General features: G+C 50.2%; 1 protein-coding gene across 2 annotated transcripts in view; it reads right to left on the minus strand.

The window, feature by feature from the left end:
* The window catches only part of ENTPD7 (ectonucleoside triphosphate diphosphohydrolase 7), a 482,207-nt gene that overhangs the window by 256,728 nt on the left and 201,603 nt on the right, over positions 1-23,876 (minus strand). For both annotated transcript variants that reach the window (XM_069611530.1, XM_069611531.1), the window contains exon 5: positions 21,895-22,045. In XM_069611530.1, coding sequence (XP_069467631.1) covers positions 21,895-22,045 — 151 coding nt within the window. The remainder of the gene's footprint in view (positions 1-21,894; positions 22,046-23,876) is intronic.

Raw genomic sequence — 23,876 nt, forward strand, 5'->3', positions numbered from 1 at the left:
TTAGGAGTCTTACACATGTATTGAATGTTTTTATTTGTATTTTATAATGCGTGTTATTATTACGTACCTTGTTTTAGATTACGTATTTTTTTAGTATAATGGAGCAGTCCGAAACAAACTGATCAGATACTTCTTTGCCTCATCCAGCTTGTTCTCCCTCCCATAGTGCAGTCTCATATTCTCTTTATTGGGCCCTTTTAGGCGCCAGACAATAACATAGAAGTATGTATGGATTTAGAAAATTATCTAAGAAGGAATAGGCACCAAAAACACCTTTACAAGGCAATTTGTCAAATGTGGCTGCCACTCCTGAGCTTGCAAGCACGCAATTGTGTTCATAGATTGTATGTAGAGTGGCCAGCATGGCTGACATCTATATCGCAAAACGGGGAAATGTTTCTTAAAAGAAAAGAAGTGAAAAGTATTTTTTTGTTATGCACCTCAGTATACAATTCAATACTGGACACATTAAATTGGGTTATGGGATCTGTCCTGCACAATGCATTGCCACCATTCACTACAAAGAACAAAAATGAAGCAACAACATTTTGGTTTGGTTAATGTTGATAGTCGGAGCATTCAACGTGAAAAGAAGGCAAGGAAAGTGAAACACATGTTTGGGTCTTAAGCAGAAATATCTAGATGAGCACCAGCTTCTTGAAGCTCAACGGATTGAAGAATACAGTTCTGGTAGTGGGACTGCCACAGCTTCCCAAGCAAGTTGACACTATGTCCACATCCCACCTTCTTTGATCTATCTCCATCAGGTAAATCTTCTGTGCGAAACCTCGACTTCCTATGAGATGCCGATATGAGCTTAAGGGGCTATATCAGTGCTGTGTTCAAAAACCCCTTCAAAACTAAACTACTGAGGATGATCATCTTCTATATTCTCCAGGAAAATCCCCCTGTGGTATTCAGAGCTCCAAATCAATTCAAGGCTGGATGATTGCATTGCACTTAAGGCAGCCCCTCCATCTTATCGAATATAAAATCTTCCAAATATCGAAAAAGACAATGAATAAGCATCAGAATCAAACCACCTAAGAAAAGACCAGGGGTGTTAAATGGCTGCCAGGATCACATGCAAGATGTTATTAGGGTATTTTTCTTCAGCACAGACCTAACTTGAGAAGCTGCAACAGATTGCTTTACAATCATTGGGGGACGATCCCAGTGATGGAAGCAGAGAAACAAGGAATTGGGAGCCAACAATGGGGGCGGGAGAGAGCGGCAATTGGGCAGCGATGGATCTACAAGCATCAGGTGAGTAAACAATGGGGAGAAGATCACCCAGACTCCAGTCCGGTGGGAAATGGACGATGCGCAACCCTAGGCAATAGAGAGGAGACAATTATTAAAGAGGAGGATCTTGAGCTCTTTCCTGAACTATGGAAGCGACTGGGCAACTCGGATGTTGGCTGGGAGGAGGTTCCAGAGTCTTCTGGTTCTTTCTTTCATGCAATGGTGGAGTTCAAGTCTGCACATGTCCTTGCTTTTGGTGGATCGCAGGCCTCCAGAGATGCTGGATTTGTCAATGGGGCAGCTTGGGGACTTCAGAAGAACAAGTTACTCACTTACCTGGTAACGTTCTTTCGATGGGATGGTCCGACGACGTATTCCATATCTATGACAGTAATCACCATAGCTGTGCTGCTTCGGAAAATCTTTCGGCGTCTGCGTCGATGACGTCGATACGCTGTCCTCGAGGGCCTCCGTCGAGCCGACGTCACTGGATGTTATAAGTAGGACGCATGACGCCCGTAGCCTCAGTTGTAGTTTTTTCTCAGAACGTGTGGCACCAATCTTCTGCCAGTATGACCACAGAAAGCCTTGCGGAAACGTAAGCTGCAAATCGCATAAAAAATTCTGTAGCGATGTAGGCAGGGAGGGAGCAATATGGAATACGTCGTCGGACCATCCCATCGAAAGAACGTTACCAGGTAAGAGAGTAACTTGTTCTTCGAGGGGATTGGGTCCTCCGACGTATTCCATATCTATGACAGACTCCAAAAGCAGTACCATCGTAAGGAGATGGGAAAATAATTTAGAATATAGACATTTAGAATGCTCAATCAAATTGCAGAGTAAAGGACCGCCTTGCCAAAGGCCAGATTCTGTCCATGGATGGAATTTAGGGAGTAGTGACGTACAAAAGTATGGACCGAAGCCCAAGTGGCTGCTTCACAGATGTTACGAATAGGAACACCCCTCTGCAGGGCAGTAGAGGCAGCCATACCCCTAATAGAATGGGCCCATAAACCTAACGGAGGGTCCTTACCCGCCAAGCGGTAACATTCAGAAATTGCCAAAATAATCCATCTAGACAAAGTCTGCTTAGTAACAGCTTGTCCCAAACGCCTTGCAGCGTAACCTATAAAGAGCTGATCGTCTACTCTGACCCGGGACATGCGTGAAATGTAGAAACATAAAGCTCTCCTAGGATCCAACCTATGGAGCTTCTCCTCATCCTTACCAGGATACGGAGGAGGATAAAAAGCCGGAAGAATAACCTTCTGGCGTAAATGAAATTCCGACACCACTTTCGGAAGAAAGGAAGGACGAACTCTAAGACAACCCTGTCCTTATGAAACACAGTGAAGGGTGGCTTAACTGAAAGTGCCTGTAACTCACTCACTCACTCTGCGAGCAGAAGTGACCACAACTAAAAAATACAGTTTTAAGGATCAACAGTCTCAAAGGACAAGAATGTAAAGGCTCAAATGGAGCACCCATTAGAAACTTGAGAACAAGGGGGGGCGCTGTTGCGCAAATCAAAAATGGCCGCCTGAGAGGCGCACTCCAGCTCGATAGAAATCCTTATTACGAATACATCCTGCCAGAACCAACATCCATAAACCGGGGAGAGCCATACGTACAGGCACTCTACAATAACAAGGGGATATGGTGGCTGTGGGCCCCCGCTGGCTGGAGGTGGGGAGACGCCAACCCTACATTGTGTACAAACATCCTGAATTGGGCAGAGGGGCTGGGGCATGGACAACCCCCCGTGCTCATTGAACTCGCTTGCAGAATCCTAGACAAACATACATGGGAGAGCACAGTCCACCCTTAAAACGGGAGCAGTGACACATGGGCCGCACCGAAAAAAAGGGCGCAGGAGGGAAAAAGACCAGCCCAATGGACTCCTTTGCCGGCTCCCAGCCGCATGCCACGACCGGGGGGACGCCTCAAACATCCGACAGCCAGGGAACGGACCCTATGGATCGCCTGGCTAAAATAGTGCAAAATGGATTCCTGCCGATAAACGTTAAGCTGGATGACATTGTGGCGACAATTGGATCCCTGAAAGCACGGGTGGAAAAGGAGAGCACACGCATTACGGAGGCAGAGAATAGAATAAGCACGAATGAAGACACGATCTCACAACATGGCAGCGATATAACCCAACTCAACCCAGAACAAGTGCGAGGATCTTGAATCTAGATCGCAATGAAATAACATTTGAATAGTCACGGTTTCAGAAAAGTTTGGCAAGGGCTCCATGCAAAGAGAGGTGGAAGATCTGCTTAAGGTGGTCCTGGGGGCGGAATCCCTCTCGGATCACTTCCTCGTTGAGAGGGCTCACCGCACCCTTGCCCCCTCTCCGAAGCCGGGTGCTCCACCCCGCACCATAATAGAACGACTCCTTAATTATAGAGATCGGGACACAATACTTCGATTGTCTAGAGAAAAGGGAACACTGCAATATGAAGAAAATAGAATACACATATATCCGGATTTTTCAGCAAACATACAAACGCAGCGTAGATCCTATGAGTTGGTCAAGAAACAGCTACGAATGCGCAATGTGCCCTACGCCTTAATCTTCCCTGCAAAACTGAAAATTCAGCATGGTGGAAGGGCCCATTTCTTCGAGAACCCTGCGGAAGCTATGGCGTATGTGGAGGCCTCCATCCCGCTTCCTCCCAGAGATAAAGGGGAGATCAAAATGCGAGACCAAGACAGTGGAAAAAAAGCTTGAAGAAATACTGTTTTGTTGGACTGGATAAAAGTTCATTGTTTTTCGAGCCGTGTAGCCTTCGACGAAGGCGGCCAGATGGCCACAGCGGCAGCCCCTCAGGAAAAGTCCACCAGCTCCGAGGAATGCCCGCTGGGCAAGTTATGAGCGTTATGGGGCAGCATCAGCAAGTTTGGGGGGATGATGCGGGTGGGGGGTCAAGACACCAAGAACTGTTTAGCTATGTTGAGCTATATATGGGGGACAGGGGAGGGGGGTATGAGGGGAAGTTGGTAAATTGGGCCCGCGAATGGTGGAACGGGGCAATCCAGGTTTTGAGTTTCAAAGTTATTTGGTCTCGCAGAAGCGGTTGCTGCTCCCATTATGCGAACATTGGGACTGTTAGACACAATGGCTGGACATAGCACATGTGTTTGTAATACCACAGATGGGTTAAGAATACCACTGCTATCTTGGAACGTTCGAGGGCTAAACAACCCGATGAAGGCCAGGAAGGTCGGGAATTACATTACCAGGTATAGCCCTCAGATTGTGATGTTGCAGGAGACTCGTGCACAGGGAGATGTAAACATGAAAATATTGCCTAAATGGGGAAAGCTACGGTACTATACAGACTATTCGTCTCAGTCCAGGGGAGTTATTATTCTAATACACCCCACACTAGGGTTCCAGGCCAAGGGGCATAAGATAGACCCACTGGGAAGATATGCCCTGGTGTGGGGAGAAGTGGCGGGTAAGCAAATAACACTGGTCAACTCGTATGGCCCCAACATTGATGACCCGGACTTTTACTTCAATATGTATGAAATAATGAATAAGCTAGAGGTATCCACGGTCATATGGGGAGGGGATTTCAATGTGGCACTAGACCCCACATTTAACAGATCCAGCACGAAAACGAGAGTGACCACCAGAATGGCACTCACATTGGGCCAACTACTCTCACAAATGGCAATGGTGGATGCTTGGCGTATACTACACCCTGGGGCCAAACGATACACCCATTACTCCTCTGTCCACAACAGTGAATCACGCATAGATTTATTTTTTTGTTTCACATGATCTATCGGAGACACTGCAGACCTGTGAAATCCTACCCCTTACACTATCTGACCATTCACCAGTGCTGTTGGAGCTTAAATTTAGAGATATCCCCAGACCAGCAAGGAGATGGAGAATGCTGGGAGGGATACTTGGTGACCCAAATGTGGTGGAATCTTTACGAATTGAAATAGATGAGTTCTTCGCCAACAATATTGGGACGGTGGAACGGGTATCCACGGTTTGGGAGACGTTCAAGGTGTGGGCTAGGGGGACATTGATCTCGAAACCCACAGGTCTTCTAAAAGGGGTACCAAGAGAGCTCGAGGCGCTGGAGAATACATTAAAAAACTTAGAAGTTTATAGCAGCACACGTGATAAAGATACCCTTGCATCAATTCACAAACATATAAGGGACTTCAATGACTTGGCCGCCAGAGAAATGAGATATCTGGCAGCCCCTGCCAGAGCGCGCAGATATGGGGAGGGGAACAAGGCGGGTAGAACCTTGGCCAACCTGATCAAGCATGAGAAGCAACAACACCCGATCACCAGTATACAAACGGCACAACAGGAGGTGGTGACAAGTGAGAAGGGGATAAACGGGGAATTCGTCACATTTTACCAAACACTATATGCAAATAAAGACGGGAAAACAAGTGCTGAGATAAAGGCCTATTTAGCGACACTGGAGCTCCCCAAACTCCTACTTGAAAATAAATTGGCTCTAGATCAGCCGATCACTGTGGAAGAAATTAACGAGGCGATTAAGGACCTCTCATCAGGTAAAGAACCTGGCTTTGACGGTCTGGGGGCCGAATTTATAATGAGTTCTGCGCGGAACTAGTGCCTATAATGCTCAGAACCTGGGAGGAAGCGCTAGAGGAAAGCATATTACCCACAACAATGGGAGAGGCTATAATAACAGTACTACCCAAACACCAACGCCAACCCTGCAATAGGTCATCGTACAGACCCCTTTCGCTCATAAATGTAGATGCCAAAATATTTGCGAAGGTGCTGGCGAATCGAATGCTACCCCTGGTTTCCATGTTGGTTCACCCTGACCAGAATGGCTTTATCCCCCAAAGGTCTACAGCGTTAAATCTCTGCAGATTATTTAGTATAATGGCACAGATAGACCCAGATAGAAGTGCAGTCGCAACAGCCCTCGATGCCGAGAAGGCGTTCGACTCTGTCTCATGGGTGCATCTCCTTTTGGTTCTCGAAACGTTTGGGGTGGGACCCGGCTTCATCAGATTCGTACGGTTACTTTACACAGCCCCGGTGCCAGAGTATGTACCACCAGAACTATCTCTGAATCATTCCAACTGGGTAGAGGCACGCGGCAGGGCTGTCCATTCTCACCCATACTGTTCGCCTTGACTATTGAACCCATGTCAGCGGCAGTCAGACTGAGGCATAGAGATAAGGTAATAAACATGAAAGGCTCCATCCAGTTAATCTCACTATATGCCGATGAGACACTCTTATATGTCCGCCAGCCAGAGGAAAATATAGCGCCCATAATGAGCGACATACATGAATTCGCTGAATACTCGGGATACACCATAAACGATGCTAAATCGGAAATATTCCCTCTCACCCCCTCTACTAAGTGCCCAGCCAATACCTGCGGACTTAAATGGTTGGAACGTCATATCAGATATTTGGGGATCCTTAATATCCCGCAGTAGACACACTATATATTGATAATCACGAACAGGCACTACAAACACTGAATACTAAGCTACAGATTTGGAGACACCTCCCCATAGCACTACATGGCAGGATAGCAATCCTTAAAATAGTAGCCCTCCCTAAGCTGCTATATTTCTGTGTAAATATACCCTTATAGCCCGGCAGGGATTTTTTTTTCCAGACTACGCTCCATGATAGTGACATTCCTCTGGAACAGGAAAACAGCCGGAATAGGGTGGGAAAAAATGACTGAACCATACTGTACCTGAGGTATAGCTGCCCCGGATTTTGAGCTCTACTACCTGGTCGCCCAGGCACAATTGGCAAAGTACTGGTACGAAGAGACTGACGGTACACCGCATACGTGGGTGGAAACACATACCACATCCCCGAAGGACATCCAGTCATTTATATTTAATTCTCTATACAAAGACACATGCGAATATGATCCAGTTAGCTGCACTGTCCGGGCCTGGGGTGCAATCTTCAAAGGATTGCAATTGGAGACACCCCTACAACCCGGAGGTCCCCTTGTGGAACTTTCCGGGTATCCCCCCGATATTTGATACTGGTATACAGGAAGCCTGGGATCCCAATATGGAGATGAGGGTGGGGGACATGTTCATAAATGGTAAATTTGCAAACCTGGAAGACTTCACAAGGGCGCTGGGGTGTGGGCCACTTAGGGTACTACAATACTATAGAATGAGAGCCGCATTTCAGAAAAAATGGCCGCTCTTCCCTGATGAGCCACCCCCGCATCCCTGCTCACAACTCATACAACTTGGAAATACCCAGCCCTCCATTAGTAGTGATAAGTCAGTGCAAACACACACCCCCACAGGGAACCGGGTTAAGGGCAAATGGGAAACGGACCTTCAGACCCCAATCACAGATGACAAATGGAGTACATATTGTACACTCACGAAGAAAGTTTCACTAAATGCTGGATTGCGCCTGAATTCAATTTAAAATCCTAAATAGATTGCATTACACACCAGCTAAAACTGCCAAATTTGTGGCCGATTGCAATGGCGAATGTCCCAAGTGCGGGTCCCCACAGGCGGGCTCATTTCACATGGATTGGGGGTGTCCGGCACTGATGGGCTTCTGGAGAAAGGTGGCCGGGTTGCTGACGGAAATCACGCAGATACCCCCACAGCTGACTCCTCAAAAATATTTATTTGGAGACATTGGTAAATGCTCAGAGAAAAACAAGATTATTTAACATCTCATGTGCGGTGGCTAAGAAGTGTATATTACAGACCAGAAAAAGTGCTACACCACCAAGCATTCCCAATTTTCTTCGGGAATTAACCTACGTGAATGAGTGCGGGGAGCAATACGTTCTGACCCAACCCGGGGCAAGCAGGCCAAAGGACATTTGGGGCCCCTTCCATATGTAACTGTGTGACATGCTTTCTGAGGACGAAACCTCCATGTAACAATGTTTGTAAGAAATTAAACTAACATATAAACTTGTGTATATTATGGGAATGAAGCTGCTGTAACTGTTGAGACCACTGTTAACCAATAAAAAGAATTAAAAAAATAAAGAAACTTGAGAACAAGGTTCAGATCCCAACCGGGCACCTGCAAAGGTGACGGAGGGGACGCATTAGTGAGCCCTTTCAGAAACTGAGAAATTAAAAGGGATTTTAAAATAAGAACACTCCGCTTAAGTATAGACAGCGCCGCCAGGTAACCTTTAATGGTACCCACTTGCAAGCCCCTGTGGGCCAAAGAAAGCAAAAAAGACAGAACTACAGGAATGTCACACGAATAAGGATCCACATTCTTAACCCTGCACCAGTCGCAGAACTTTCTCCAACGGCAACGGTACAGGGACTTTGTTGCCAGCTGTCTGGCCGAAAGCAACACCTCCATCACGTCTTCAGGGAGGTCTCAATCCTTATACCTCAACCTTTCTGAAGCCAAGCGTGAAGGTTGAGGGACCTGACCTCTGGATGGAGAACCTGACCCCCCCCCTCCCGTGAGAGGAGATCGTCTCTGTAGAGAAGACAACATGGAGGGCAGATGGACAAGTCGAGAAGGTCCGGGTACCACGTCCTCCAGGCCCATGCCGGAGCAATGAGGATCATCCGGGAACCGAACCTCCGCAGCACTTGCGGGATGACGGGGACTGGAGGAAACGCGTACAGCAGTAGGAAGGACCACTCCACCACGAACGTGTCTCCCAAGGCTCCTTTTGGAGGAAATTCCCGCAAGCAGAACTCTTCGCACTTCCGGTTGACACTGGAGGCGAAGAGATCCACTTGAGGGGTCCCCCAAAGGGCGAAGATCTCCAGGAGAATCTCCTGCACTAACTCCCACTCGTGAGAGATCGCGCTCTGCCTGCACAGAGCGTCCGCCGTCTCGTTTTCGTCTCCGGCCAGATGAACTGCCGAGATCCAAATTTCCTGCTGGATGGCCCAGAACCTGAGCTGCATCGCCTCCCTGCACAGAGGAAGTGACCCTGGCCACCCCCCCCTTTTTGTTGAGGTAGTGCATGGCCACTGTGTTGTCCATCAGAATCAAGACATTCTTTCCTCGCACAGTCGGCAGAAAAGCCTTCAGGGCAAGCCTGACGGCCCTCAGCTCCAACAGATTGATATGGAGTCTGGACTCTGTCGGAGACCAACGACTGCTGACTGTCAACTCGTTGGCATGAGCTCCCCATCCCATGAAGGATGAGTCTGTCACGATCGTCACCTCCAGCCAGGGTAGCCAAAATGCAGCCCTCCTCATCAGATTGCCTTCGTCGGCCCACCACAGAAGGTCCCGGCTGACCGAGGGCAGCACCTGAACGGGCTCCGACGTCCTGCCGGAGGACTGTGACCACTGCATCTTGAGAGCCCACTGCAAAGATCTCATCCGCAGTCGAGCCTCTGGCACCAGAAGAATGCAGGATGCCATGAGGCCGAGCAACCAAAAGAACTCGAACGCCGGGAGACTCTGGGCATGTCGAAACTTGTGTACCATCTGCTGAATGTGAAGAGCCCTCACCTGGGGAGGAAAACACTGCCCCAGGGAAGTGTCGAGCACTGCTCCGATGTACTGGAGCCGCTGAGTTGGAGTCAAAGGGGACTTCTTTAAGTTGAGGGAGAAGCCCAGCTTGTGAAGGGAGTGAAAGGTGACGGACAGATGATCCAGGACTTGCTCGGGATAGTGCGCCCTGATCAACCAATCGTCCATGTTAGGCAGAAACCTGTGCAGTTCCCTTTGGGAACACTGCAAAAGATTTAGGACTACAGGTGTTACCAGTAAACCCACTTGATAGCAGTCTGTACCACCCAGATTTACCTGGTAGCTGTGGCCGAGCAGTCAGACTTCCCTCCAGAAGAGTTAGGCAGTATGCAAAGTATACCCAATAGGGACTCAGATACAATAATACAAGCAAACACTGACCAGAGCTTTGGTATCAAAGTATATAATTCTTTATTTAAAAACACACTCTTATTGTAAAACACTCTAAACACAGTTACTATTATAATATATACAAACCTTATTCCTTATCAGATAGGTCTCAGTTAACACCACTTATTTCCAGACACAGGTGAGCGCTTAACTATAGATGGCACTCCAATAAATTCATGAAGAAGGGAGGGAAAAAGACAGAATATGGAAAGATACACCTCTCTAAGATTTAGGAACACTATTAGCAAGGCAGAAGAGCAAAAGTCACTTGTGAGCCAAAGTCCAGAGGCTGGGCCCACTCTTAGAGAAAGCAGAGCACAAATGCGCCCAAGATCACACAGTTACACTAGGCTTAGAAAGTCTTGCAGAGAGTTCGAAAAGAGTTTAGAGAGGCCCAGAAAAGTTTAGCCAGGTTGTCCCAGGTTGTCCCAGGCTAACCCAGGTTCGAAAGCCGGGGGATAAATCTACCCCGTACTGTCGGTGGCAAGGGAAGCCAGGCAGAACACGGTACCTTAAGTGGGAAGGATCCTCCAGCGGTGGCAGTTGTTCCTGGCAGCGGGTGCAAGTCTCAGCGTCGTCCATGGGAAGAGAAGATCTCGACTTGGAGGAAAGCTGAAGGTCGTTGCACTGCCAGGGAAGAAACCAGCCGCAGAGTTTTCCAGTTAAAGGTATTACCCTTTATTTTGCGGTCGTGGTAAAACGTGGTATTCCGGTTGCCGGGGTGCTTGGCACAGGCAAGGCGGCCACGAGATGCATCGGGAAGGCGAAAAGACGGTGAAACTGGTTATCCCCACCAGTCAAAGGAAGAAGACTCTCTGGCGGGAGATCTCCTCTGTCGTTGGGAAAAGTGGTGAGACGGTCCAGCAGGGCTCCACCGGTGGTGTCATCGTGGCAGGTCGGCTCAGCTTCTCCCTCGTCAGATTCTTAGGTCCTGTGGTGACTTCTGAAGTTCCAGTCCCCAAAGCCCTGCTTTTATGCAGGAAACCCCCATTCACTCAGCCTAGCTGTCACTCAAACATGCACTTGGGCCAATCAGGACGGAGTGCGACTTGAGTTGCCTAGGCAACTCAGTCCAGGGTGCCTAAATCCAAGTACCCCAGACAGAGTGGCACCACTTTGGAGGGCTTCTGTGGAGAAGCCCGCCAAAAAGTGGAACAAAGGGCTCGACTTGGGTTGGAGTCACAGAAGAGAACATAAACGCCATTTTAGAACCGAGTTTTGGCAAAAAATACCAACCGGAGAATTAATAATAATTAAATAAACCGGCGGTATGTTCGAGGCTATCGTAATTAAATAAATAAAGATAGTAGCCTCGAACAATGGGAAAATCCCATAGACAAATATTCGCGGTTGAATATAAAAAGTAGTATCCACTGCCACCAGCCAAAACTCGATCAGGGGGGACGGAGACGTGCCCCCTCGACTAACAGACCCCGGGGCAATTGAATTGCCCCAGCCAGTAGGTCTACAATATGATGGTTTGTACTGGTTCTGTTCAGAATTCAAGACTAGTAAAGTCAATGGGGACTTTACATGCCCTGGGAGACAGTAGTCAGTCCCAGGGTATGGAGTCTATACTGGGGAGTCACTAGGACACCCCTGTGTTACTGCACTGAGGGTGCTGTGTAACACACATCACAAAAACACATGAAGCCCTGTGGAGTAAAAAGACCCCATAGCCCATTAAACACATCTAGAGTCAAAGGAACACACTCAAATCATGTCCAAGAGTGAGGGTAAAAGAGTCTCACTCTTGGCAGGAGAAAGAAATAAAGCCCAAAAATCCAGCAAAGCTGCTGGGGGACTCACTAGGTTAGGAAATTCAGCCTAAACAGAGAATTCTCCCTAACAGTCCAGGCAGGGGTAGACGTGAATCCCCCCTTTCCTGAGATACGCTGCCACCACCACCATGAGCTTCGTGAAAACCCTCGGGCGGAGGTCAATCTGAACGGCAGGACCCGAAACTGAAAGTGTGAGTCGCCATCCGCGAACCTCAGGTACTTCTTGTACTTGGGATGGATCGGCACATGAAAGTAAGCGTCCTTGAGGTCGAGAGACACCAACCAGTCCTGAAGTTGAAGGGCCTGGAGGACTTGAGAGAGAGTAACCATCTTGAAATGGTCCTTCCCGAGGAGCTTGTTCAAACCGCGTAAGTCCATGATGGGTCTCAATCCCCCCGTCTTTCTTCGAAATCAAAAAATAAGGGGAATACCATCCCTTGTTCCTCTCCGCTACAGGCACCAGTTCTATGGCGCCTTTCTCCAGCAGGGATTCGATTTCCTGCGCAAGGAGCGGATCCGGACTCTTCAAAGAGAGATTCCCTGGTGGATGGTCGTGAGTCCCCTGCCGGAAAGGAAGACCGTAGCCGTGGGCTATGATCTCCAGAACCCACAAATCTGAAATAATGGCACGCCATTCTACAAGATGCTGCGCCAGCCTTCCCCCAACCGGCGAAGCATGGGCCTCATGACTGAGCTGAAGCGGCTGTGGCAGTGCCTGAGGGCAAAGAGGCAACTGCTCGAGCGGCCTTGGCACCTCAAGTACCTTGTATTTCACCTCTGGCACTCCTACGGCGGCCCCTTTGACTTGCAGCTCCTCTCGATTTACTAAAGGGTGAGTAATACCGAAAGGAACCTCCCCTCCATTGCTGTCCCCTAGGACGAAAAGGCAGAGGTTGGCGAATTGCAGCGCTCAATGACTTCGCTGCAGCTTTGGAGGTCTGCAACCTCTCAAGTCTCTCGTTGAGGAGCAGGGCTTGCACATCAGGACCAAACCCCGACTTCCTCAACCATGCAAACCTGCGTATTACGGTGCTCGCCGCCATGGACCGGCTGACGCAATCAACCATGTCCAGACCCGACTGAACGGATTCACACATGGCATCCTTGCCATCCTGCACGACAGCAAGAAAACCATCTCGTTCGTCCCCTTCGGGAATATGATCAGCCGCTAAGGAAATACAGTTCCACAGAGTGTGCGTGAAATGAGACAAGGCACAAACGGAGTTGGCAGCCTGAAGCGCCATACCCCCAGAAGAAAACACCTTCGCCCAGCCGTCAAAACGTTTGTCGTCCCCATCAGGAGGGATGGTAGGGTACGACGCCTGTTTTGCGGGGGCTGTAGCCGCCTGCAACACCAAACTCTCCGGAGTGGGGGGCGTGGTCAAGTAGCATGGGTCGCCACTGGCTGGGCGATATTTCTTCGGCAAGGACTTGCTCACTGCCGGGAGACTCTCTGGAGAAATCCAAGCCGCAGCCACCCTTCTCTGCAAGGCCATATGGAATGGCAGCACCGGGTCAGTTGGTGGACCTTGGTCGAGGATATCAGTCAGGTCATCCTGCTGAAAATCCCCAGGGTGGGGCAGACCACCCCAGGTAATCCGTGACCCTCGACATCAGGCGCCGGTACGAGGATGCGGCATGCGTGCCAGGCTCAGGCCTACCAAACTCCACCGCCGGAGAGGTGTCTAGACCACTGGCGTCGTGCAACGACTGACGCAGGTCCTCAAGTTGGCTATGACTAGAAAGGAGGTCATCAGGAACCTCTGCAGGAACCTCACCTTCCTCAGACCCCTCATCCACCTCAGAAATATAATCCAGAGGCTGGGTACAGAAAAAGGAACAAAGACATGTTTAGCCTTGGCCAGAGCCTTTCTGGGGGTTCCACCATGCCACGGGGTACCCCCGACAACACCGCCTTGAAAGGCGTCGACGGACTCGACGTCGAGCGCGGTGCGACAGCATCAATGGCTTCGACACAGGCCACGAGGGCGGTGCCCCGAGCGTGTCTCTCGACAGCCCAGGCGCCGATGGCATCGACGACTTCCTCGGAGGCAGAGCCTCGAGAGAGTCCGTCAACGACCTCGGCAGAGACTTCACAGGTTCTCGCGGTCTCGAGGGCGTCGAGGACCGGGACCTGGAACGGGCATGTCTAGAGCAACCATCATTGTTCGACCGGGACCTCGAAGGCGCCCGGTGGTCGCGACGACCGCTCGAGCCCGAAGGCGTATGAGCAGCATCTCTAGAACGGTCATGGCCGGCGTCTTCCGACGGCACTGACGGACCAGAGCCCTGCGATTGGAAAATCGTCAACATCTCCTTTCGGAAGGAATCCCATTCCTCAGGAGTGGAATGCTTGTTGGGACAAGCAACCTGCCGACGGGCGAAGTCCTCAGACGAGGACGAGGAAGGCGACCTGTGATGGTGCTTCCTGGAGTGCCTCGACGAGGCAGAGGAATGGCGGGACCGACTCCCAGACCAAGAACCCCCGGACTCACGACGACTATGCGGAGAGTCGCCCCTCGAATCATCCGTCGACAGACCAGCGGAACTCGACTTCCGGGGCTTGGCCACCTTACGGACCGACAGCTTCTTCTTACGCTCCCGCAAGGCCTTCAATGTGAGCGATTGGCAGTCGACACAGTCATCCGTATCGTGGTCCTCCCCGAGGCACCAGAGGCAAGCGTTGTGCGTGTCCGTCAGCGACATCTTGGACCCGCACACTCGACACTTCTTAAACCCGGACTGCGGGTGGAAGAAGCCGAAGACGACATACAATATCGAAGAAGAGGATTCAGTAGAATTGAGGCGGGCCAGGATCTCCAAAGTGAACACGTTCACGGAAAAAATGGAACTGGGGCTACGGGCGTTGTGCGTCCTACTTATAAAATCCGGTGACGTCGGCTCGACTGAGGCCCTGGAGAACAGCGTATCGACGTCATCGACGCCGAAAGATTTTCCGAAGCAGCACAGCTGTGGTGATTACTGTCATAGATATGGAATACGTCGGAGACCCAATCCCCTCGAATGACAGTTTTGTAGATGATGCAGCAGGATTTGAAGATGAAAAATGTCTGCAACGGGAGCCAGTGCAGTTCAAGGAGGGTCAGTGATGTGGTCAAATTTGCAGTATGCAGGACACATCCCAGGGGGTGGTGTCACAGCAATTGCCGGAAGGCCTTCTAAAAGGGCAATGCCACCATCCAGGTAGGAGAGGGCCAATACTTAGACAGCAGATCTGACGTTGTTTTCTGGGATGAAGGGCTTGATTTGCCACATGAGAGAAAGTTGGTACCAAGCAGTTTACGACTTCCTTGCTATGTCCTGTTTGAAGTCCTGTCTGGTCGATGTCAAACCCAAGGGAATTGGTGCAGGTGGTCAGCTGGCGGATAAAGCCGTCGAGGTTCATAGCAGAGAGCCAGATCTGGATGTCAGGTTGTTGAGTGTTGTTGGTCAGCAGTAGAAATTGAGTTAAGGGGTTGAGCTTCAGGTAAGCACTGGACACCCACAACTGCATTATTGTGAAGGTCTTGAACATGTGGAGGCCTTCAATGGAAAAGGTCTTAAGGTAGAACTGAGCATCATGTGCACATCAGTGGATATATGTGGAGCTAGGAGGGTTCAGAGTGGTTCCATGTAAAGATTTAAGATCATGGGAGAAGAGGATGGATACTTGCAGGACTCCACAGGTGATGGGTAGAGATGGTAATATTGAGGAATCTGTTAGCAAAAACTGGTGGCGATTAGAAAGGAAGGATTTGAACCAGCAGAGGACGATATTGCTGATCTCCATGCGTCGATGTAGATTGTCGGTAAAAGTGTCAGGTGCTCCCTGTCGAATGCTACTGAGAGGGCAAAGAGAGGCCAGGGTGGCCATCAAAAAGGATTTCAAGGGCATCGCTGATTACCTTGATGGTAGCATCTGGGTCTGAAGCCAGATTGGTAGGACTGAAGGTGGTTATTGGCTTGTTGGAGTTGTGTGTATACTCCATTGTCAAGGATCTTACCTAGGAAGGAAAGATGGATGATGGGGTGGTAGTTGCTGGGGTCATCAGGGTCCAGTTTGTGTTTCTTGAGAAGCAGGAGGAGTTGTCTGGTCTTGAGGGTCAAGAGGAAGGTGCCTTGTGTTGGGGAGCGGTTGATGATTGTCACATATGGGAGGAGTGCTTCAGTCAGAAGCGTCTTCAGTACGGAGGCAGGGAGAATGTGGTCTGTGCACAATGTGGCCCTGAGGGATGCTAGGGTGGAAGTGAGGTCTTCCATGATAGCTTGGAAAATGGTCCAGGCAGTTGTGGTTTTGCGAGATGGGGTGTGTAGTGTGGTGTCAGTTGTAGGTTTGGTTTCTTTGTTGGGCGGATCATGCTGATCTTGTTGATGAAGAAAGTTGATGTCAGTGGATTTTTCGGTGGAGTGTGGTACGGGTGGGTCGAAAAGAGGGTTGATGCATTGTTTGATAGCTTTGTAGAGGGCTCTGCTTTTATTGCTGGCCTTGGCTGTGGTGTGTTGGTAGTTGGCCTTAGCAGTGGCGATCAGTCATCTGCGTGTATCATGGAGTTCCTCGAGCAGGGTGAGGTCGGACGCGCTGCAGGATTTTTGCCAAGTCTTTTTTTTTTCTGATGGTTCGTTTGTTGAAGTTGAGTTCTTGAGTGTACCAGATGTTGTGCCTCACCTACAAAAACCTATATTCATGGATCGTCTCCCCTCTATCTGCAAGACAAAATCCACTGATACCAACATACAAGAGATCTCCATTATTCAGACTCCACCCTTCTCATAATCCCCACCCCCCCGTCGATGCAGGATTAAAGGATACAACTGCTTGTCTGTTTTCGGCCCTCGCTTGTGGAACTCCCTTCCATCACAACTTAGAGCCTTGGACTTACTCATGTAGTAGAGCAGCAATTACAACCTTCCTTTCGTAATTGCCACACTCATTTTACGGCTTAAATGCAACTTCTACTTCCTTCCTGCCTCTCTCTTTCTTCCTCCCCTTTCCTGTTTTATTCTTCCATTGTCCATCTGTTGCCAGTGCCAAGAAGCAATTCCCTTTGTGGTGTGCATGCTACAATCAAAAATAAGGAACAAGTTACTTACCTGTAACTGTTGTTCTCCCGCATGGGTCTGGCATGGATTCACATGCTCATGATTCACATGCTCATGAATATTCCCTGTCGTCAGGATGGGAATCCTCGGTAAAGAAAAAAATCAGTTTCGTTTCTGAACTGTCTTTCTCCTAATAACCAATCACTGGTCTCTGGGACATACTGCCCCCAGCCAATGACTGCCCTCTACCTAAGCCCCTCTGGCAGCCATCTTGCGATTTGGTAGCATTTAAAGTGGCAGTAGGACCAAGAGAAGAGCCGCAGAGGGGTAGGCGGGAGGGTTCGCATGTGAATCCATGCCAGACCCATGCTGGAGAACAACAGTTACAGGTAAGTAACTTGTTAGTTCTCCAGCATGGGGTCTGGCATGGATTCACATGCTCATGAATAAAGAATACATAGCAGTACACACATGCACAACCACAGGAGGTGGCAAGGTTCAACATTAAGCATCTCTTACCTCCTCACCAGGGTCAGCTTCAAGCGAACAGATTGCGCTGCACTGCTTGGCCGACTCGGGGCTCCTCCCTGGAATCCCAGTCGTCGCAGTAGAATCTCGTGAAGGTGTGCCTCAACCTCCACGTAGCAGCCCTGCAGATGTCCAGCAGGGGCACACCAGACAGGAATGCCGTAGTTGCAGCGATCGCTCTGGTCGAATGGGCTCTCGGACAGCCAGGCAACGGTCGGTTTGCCAACCGATGACAATGGGTGATACAGCCGGAAAGCCACCTGGTAATGGAAGCCTTGGAGAGGGCCTTCCCTTGGTTCACAGGGCCAAAGTTCACAAACAGCTGTGATGTCTTCCGAAAACTCTTTGTGCAGTCCACGTAGAACTTCAGCGCTCTAGCCACATCCAGCGAGTGCAAAGTCCTCTCAGCTGGCGACAAATGCGACGGGAAGAAAAGAGGTAACACCAAGGGCTCAATGAGATGGAAGTCAGACGGCACCTTGGGCATCAAGGAGGGCTGCGTCCTCGGCACGACCCTCATTTTGTGGAATGTCAAGTACAGAGGCTTACAAGAGAGGGCCTGGATCTCTCCCACTTACCTTGCGGAGGTGATGGCCACAAGAAACGCTGCCTTCCACGATAGGAATTTCAGAGGCGCTGAATGCAGAGACTCGAACGGAGGACCCATGAGCCTAGTCAGCACCACATTGAGCTCCCACGCCGGGGCCTGAGCCTTCACCGGCAGGAATAAGCATACAGGTCCTTTCATGAACTCCTTAACCAGGCGATGCGACCACAGCGACGACTGCTCCGGAGTTCTGGTGTAGCGGGAGATAGCCACCAGTTGGATTTTGATAGAAGCGTGCGCCAGCCCCACCTTGGCCAGCGACAGCAAGTACGGCAGCACTTGAGGGGCCGTAATCCATAGAGGGTTTATCTTCTGTGCACCGAACCAGACGGTGAACCTCTTCCATTTATGTCGGTAGCAGTTAAGAGTCGAAGAAGCCCTGGCAAGTACCTCCTTGCAGTCCACCGGGATCTCGTATCCTCCAAAATCTAGCGCTGCAGGAGCCAGGCCTGCAGGTTCAGCGACCGCGGGTCGTGGTGCAGAATCTCACCTCCTTCCCTGACGAGAAGATCTGCGTCCGCCGTAAGCTTGACTCGAGGGGACACCGATATGTCCAGAAGATCTGGGTACCATATCTGCCTCGGCCACACCGGTGCAACGAGGATCATCCTGTACTGGGACCAGTTGACTGATGAGTCACAGAAGCAACAGCAACGGTGGAAACGCACAGAGGAACAGGCCGTCCCAGGGGAATGAGAACGCATCCCCATGCTCCCCGGCTGGGGAACCCTGCTGGCGAACCTCTGGCACTTGGTGTTCATCGCCATCGCAAACAGATCGATCTGGGGATTGCCCCATTGCCGAAACAGTAGGTCCACCTGATCCTGCCAAAGCTCCCACTCGTGGCAAGAGCGCAGCTCCCTGCTGAGTGAGTCGGCGACAGTGTTCTTCACTCCTGCCAGATGAAAGGGTACCAGGAACATCCTCTGGGCGACGGCCCAGTGCCATAGATCCTGCGCTTTCTTGGAGCGCGCTGGGATCTGGTGCCCCCCTGCTTCCGAATTTAGATCATCATGGTGGTGTCGGTGAAGACCCGCACCACCTTGCCCTTGAGGGATGGAAAGAATTACTTGAGGGCCCAAAACACGGCCCAGAGCTCCAGGACGTTGATGTGCAAGGACTTCTCCTCTGGGCGCCAAAGGCCTCTCGTGTGGAGCTTTCCGGTATGTGCGCCCCATCCCTCCAGGGAGGTGTCCGTTGTCACCGTCTTCTGATAAGCTGGGTTTTGAAAGTCTGTGCCCGCCGCGAGATGTGTGCAGACGCTCCACCACCAAATCGCTCGACGGAATGTCTTGTTGAGGGCGATCTTGTCCTTGGTCTTCCCGACATTTGTATCCAACAGGCGTCGAGGAACTCCTGCAGCGGCCGCATTCGCAGCCTGCACAGCCGAACGAGGTAGATGCATGACGACATGCCGAGCAGGGATGGACCTCACCCTGGCAACTTCGATGGTCAACAGCTGTTGTACCTTGCCCAGGATGGCTTTTATCCTGTCCTACGACGGTGAAGCCAGGCGCGCCACTGTGTTGAGTCTGGATCCCAGGAACCGAGCGTCCTGCGATGGCACCAAGCAGGACTTCACATAGTTTATCGAGAACCCCAGTTCCGTGAGCAGGCGGACGGTCCTCGCTGTGTCTTCGACGGCGAGTTCCCTCGACTTCGCTCGGATGAGCCAATCGTCCAGATGGGGTAGACGTGGTTCCCCTACAGGCGCAGCCACGCCGCAACTGGTGCCAGGCACTTAAAGACTGACTTCAAACCGAAGGGAAGGGCCTTGAATTGATAGTGCTGCCCTTGGACCACGAAGCGCAGAAACTTTCGATGCCCCTTGTGTATGGGGATGTGGAAATAAGCAACCTCAAGTCCAGCAACTACAGGAAATCTTCCTCCAGCTGTCCCAGCACGTGCTGAAGGGTAACCATCCAGAACTTCTGGGATTGGATGCATTTGTTGAGGCGGCGGATATCTAGTATGGGTCGCCAATCGCCGGTTTTCTTTCGGACAAGGAAGTACCGCGAGTATACTCCGGAGCCTCTTAGGGACGAGTTCTATCGTGCTCTTTTTCAGCATCGCTCGTACCTCTAGAAGCAATTGTGGAATGTGGTTTTCTTTCCTGGCCACAGGTGGCAAACGGGGACACTTTCTTTGTAACTCCAGGGTGTGTCCTTGAGCCAGGACATCCAGCACCCAACGGTCGGTGGAGATTGACTTCCACACGCCAACGAAGTTCGCCAGCCGGCCTCCCACCGGGGTGCTCGTGTGGGGGCCCGATGTCACGGCCAGTTCAGTCCTGCTTCGCCGAGGCCGGCCCCTTGGCGACGACGATTTCCTCCGGCATTGCTGCAGCCTCTGTAGGCCTCCTGGAACGAAGAACAGGCCGCTTGACGGTACAAAGAAGAGCTGCCACTGAATACTTTGGAGGCACTCTGTGACTAGCCTCCAGAGGACCGAAAGGATGGCAGACGCTGCTGGAGTGTGCCCAAGGCACGAGCCGTCTCAGTGTCTGCCTTGATGGCCTTCAGTGACTCGTCCACCGTCTTGCCGAACAGGTTGTACCCGTCGAAGGGCATGTCCAATAACATCCTGACGGAAGTTGGTGGCCTTGAGCCAACCACACCGGCGAAGGCAAAAGCTGTTCCCATCTGGCAGAACCTGGTGTGGGTGATGTCCGTGGACACCGTGATGGCATGGTCCGAAGCCACTTCGTCTTCTTATAGGTTTTTAAGGGCCTCCGCCCTTTTGTCGTCTGGGAGGAAGTCCAGGAGAGGGGCGATTTTAAACCACAGCTCCCCGTCGTAGCGGGCCACGAAAGCGAGATCGTTGGCTGCCTTAATGGTCGTTGCCGCTGCCGACAAGATGACCCATTGTCCCATGGCGTCTAGCCTCTTTCCCTCACCGTCCAGTGGGGAAGTGGAAGTCGATGCCGCCGACCCTGCAGATTTCTTCCTGGCCGCCGCCGAGACCACTGAGTCTGGGGACGGCTGCACTCTGAGGCACATCGGTGCAGAGTCTGGTACCTGGTATTTCTTCTTGTACCGGTCTCTCATCGCCGGGGTCGAGGATGGGTTCTTCAAGAGGGACAGCCCTTTGTCCCAAATGTCATCCAACAGCGGGATCGAGAGCATGGTCTTCCTCTTGGCCTCTTGTCGCTGATAAAGGAAACCCTCCTTTTCCTCGGGGTTGAGCTGAAACAGCTCTGAGGCCCTAGAGATCATGGCGTGGAAGGATCCGATCTCATTGGGGGGAGAAGCCCTGGGTACTGGCGACGAGAGATCTGTTCGGTCGTCGTCGCCCTCGGTAGAGGGGATGGAGGGGAGCGGTGGTACGGTGGAGGAGGATGGGCACGTCTCCTCTTAGTTGGTGGATCCTCCGATGGTCCAGGCGCCGGATCGCCCGTCGGCGTTGGCAGCCTTGTCCGTATCTCCGTGCACAGGATGTGCAGAGCTGGTAGGTATAACTCCACATATAATAGAACCCCAAGCAGTCCCGCACACTCCACACTGTACCATGACCTCACCACATTCTAAAGTACCTCACTACATTCCCCCATGCATAGTGCTTGCACCTCCAGACCAAGACCACTACAGATTCGCACACCAGAAAAGGGAAAGCTTGGACAAACGACGACAGGCATTTAAGTTTACACTCCACGGACAAGCCTGTGCGCTCTGAAACTGCTATGCACGCAATATAAACTACTATGAACACAATGAAGCAAATGGCAGAGAACATTCGAGAGGCACAGCCACACCCTGCTTGGAGGTGAATGCTGCAATGGTGTTTGTGCTGGCACTCACCTCTCGCGCAGGAACCGCATGCCTGCTGTGCAGAGGATATACAAGGGCGTCTCCTTGTGCTTTCTGACTGGAACATGCGCAGCGGCAAAGCCCAGCAGAGGCTGCATGTAGTCGCTCGCTCTCTCTGGTATGCCAGCCATGGTGGAGATACCTGTGGAAGGAGAACGGCTAAGCGTTAGAGTGCACTTTAACCGATGCACACGCACAGTAAAATAAACAAACACTCTACCTGCCTCCCAGGGCAGTCTAAAACCACCTGGGTGCAGATCTTGACACAGTAACAAATAGAGTAAAAAACAAACGGAACCCTACCGGAGTAAATACAACTACTAAAAATATTTAGGGAACAAAAAATAAACCGAAACTGTAAACATTGCATTTTCCTTTTTAGTACGGCTGTATAAAGATTTCGAGGCGACAAACTGGCAACAGCCTTGGACCAAAAAGAGATCGGCTCAGGTTGTTTGGTCGGTATGCTATCTGAACGCATGCTGGTACACGGATAAAAACCAGAGTGGAAATTGGGCTGCCAATCACCATGCTTGCGGATTTGCGCTTTTATATTTCACAAATCTATAAAGTAAACGAAAAAAAAATCGTCAACAAGGAAAGTGGCGGCGTTAATTTCCTCGGTAACTTTTTTGCGAATTCGTACTGCTACAACGATCATACGTACTTCACCAGCAATACCAGAAGAGGGCAGCATAGACCTCCAATAATCGAGGATTAGCAAAACGTAGCTCATTCTATGTGTGCCCTGTAAAACGACTGTCCACGTAGAGCCAATCGAAGCATGTTTTTACACTCCCAAAATAATTGTGCCAATACGTTTTTGTGAGTTAGCAGCGACAATACAAGGTTTGCGCCGTGACATAAGCGCAACGTTGTGTTTGACACAAAATAAAATGTCTTCTTCCATCAACCACGCCCACAGTAAGCAGAAGCAATTCATTTCGGAGAAGAGCATTGTCTAGAGCTGGGGCTGCGGCGCCGTGAGTCAGTGTTTGCAAACTAAGGGCGGTGGAACTTTGCATGTGCATTTGCTGGTGAAATACATCTTGCCAAAAAGCGTTCAATAGTCAGACAGGTTTCACCCCGTTTACCAGCTCTTTGGCAAGAGGCAGCAAAACTTGTTTGGAGATTAATGAAGTTCAAGGTGTGACTCATGTTATGCAGTCTTAATGATAAAAAAGCCATTGAAATCTGCACAAGGAAGCACTAGTTTTAACTGCACCGAACCATCATTTTCAAAGGAGCCCCAACATACATTCTGCAGACCTTGTTAATTTTGTTATTTTTATTTAGTTTATTTACAAACATTTTTCATTTATAGTCTCTGCAAGTAAGAGGGTTTATTTATGTAATATATTCCAGTTAACCATCCTTGTTCATAACCAATAATACATTTTTTTTAAAAAAGCAAATGAATATTAAATCAATGCATCTCTGTATGGTTCGATGATATTCTTCCAAAATAAGAATGGTTATAACAAGGTTTTTATCCATTCATGAAAGGATCTGAGCCCATCTTTGGTTCGGAGCCATCAGCATTCTCGTGATCGCCAACATATCTCTGAATAATTTTCGTTTTTCTATTGGCCCTGTGCACTCCATTACGATGTGAGAGATTCGACCGTATCCCCTTGTGCACAAAACCGGCAGTGTTGGACCTTGGTTGATAAGGGAGTGCAAGCTGAGATCTTCTACGAACAGAACAGGAGTTGCATATTCTGTGCGCCATTCAGGCAAAGCATGCCAAAACAACTTACGAGACCTGTGATTGGGGGGTGAAGGTACAGTGCAACCTCTGCATCACGCCTGCTGCAACCAATGGACTTGTGCGCACATGTGCAGTGATGTTTTGCCGCGATCGAGAAATAATAAAAGAAGCATCACTTTCTCCCGGTCTCTGTGTCTCTCATTTTGCCGCGCTTGCGTGCAGTTGAATCTTGTGTCAGTAGAGGACCCAACTGAATAGGGAT

This window comes from Ambystoma mexicanum, chromosome 8, assembly GCF_040938575.1.
Source record: "Ambystoma mexicanum isolate Mex_15411 chromosome 8, UKY_AmexF1_1, whole genome shotgun sequence".
NCBI lineage: Eukaryota > Metazoa > Chordata > Amphibia > Caudata > Ambystomatidae > Ambystoma > Ambystoma mexicanum.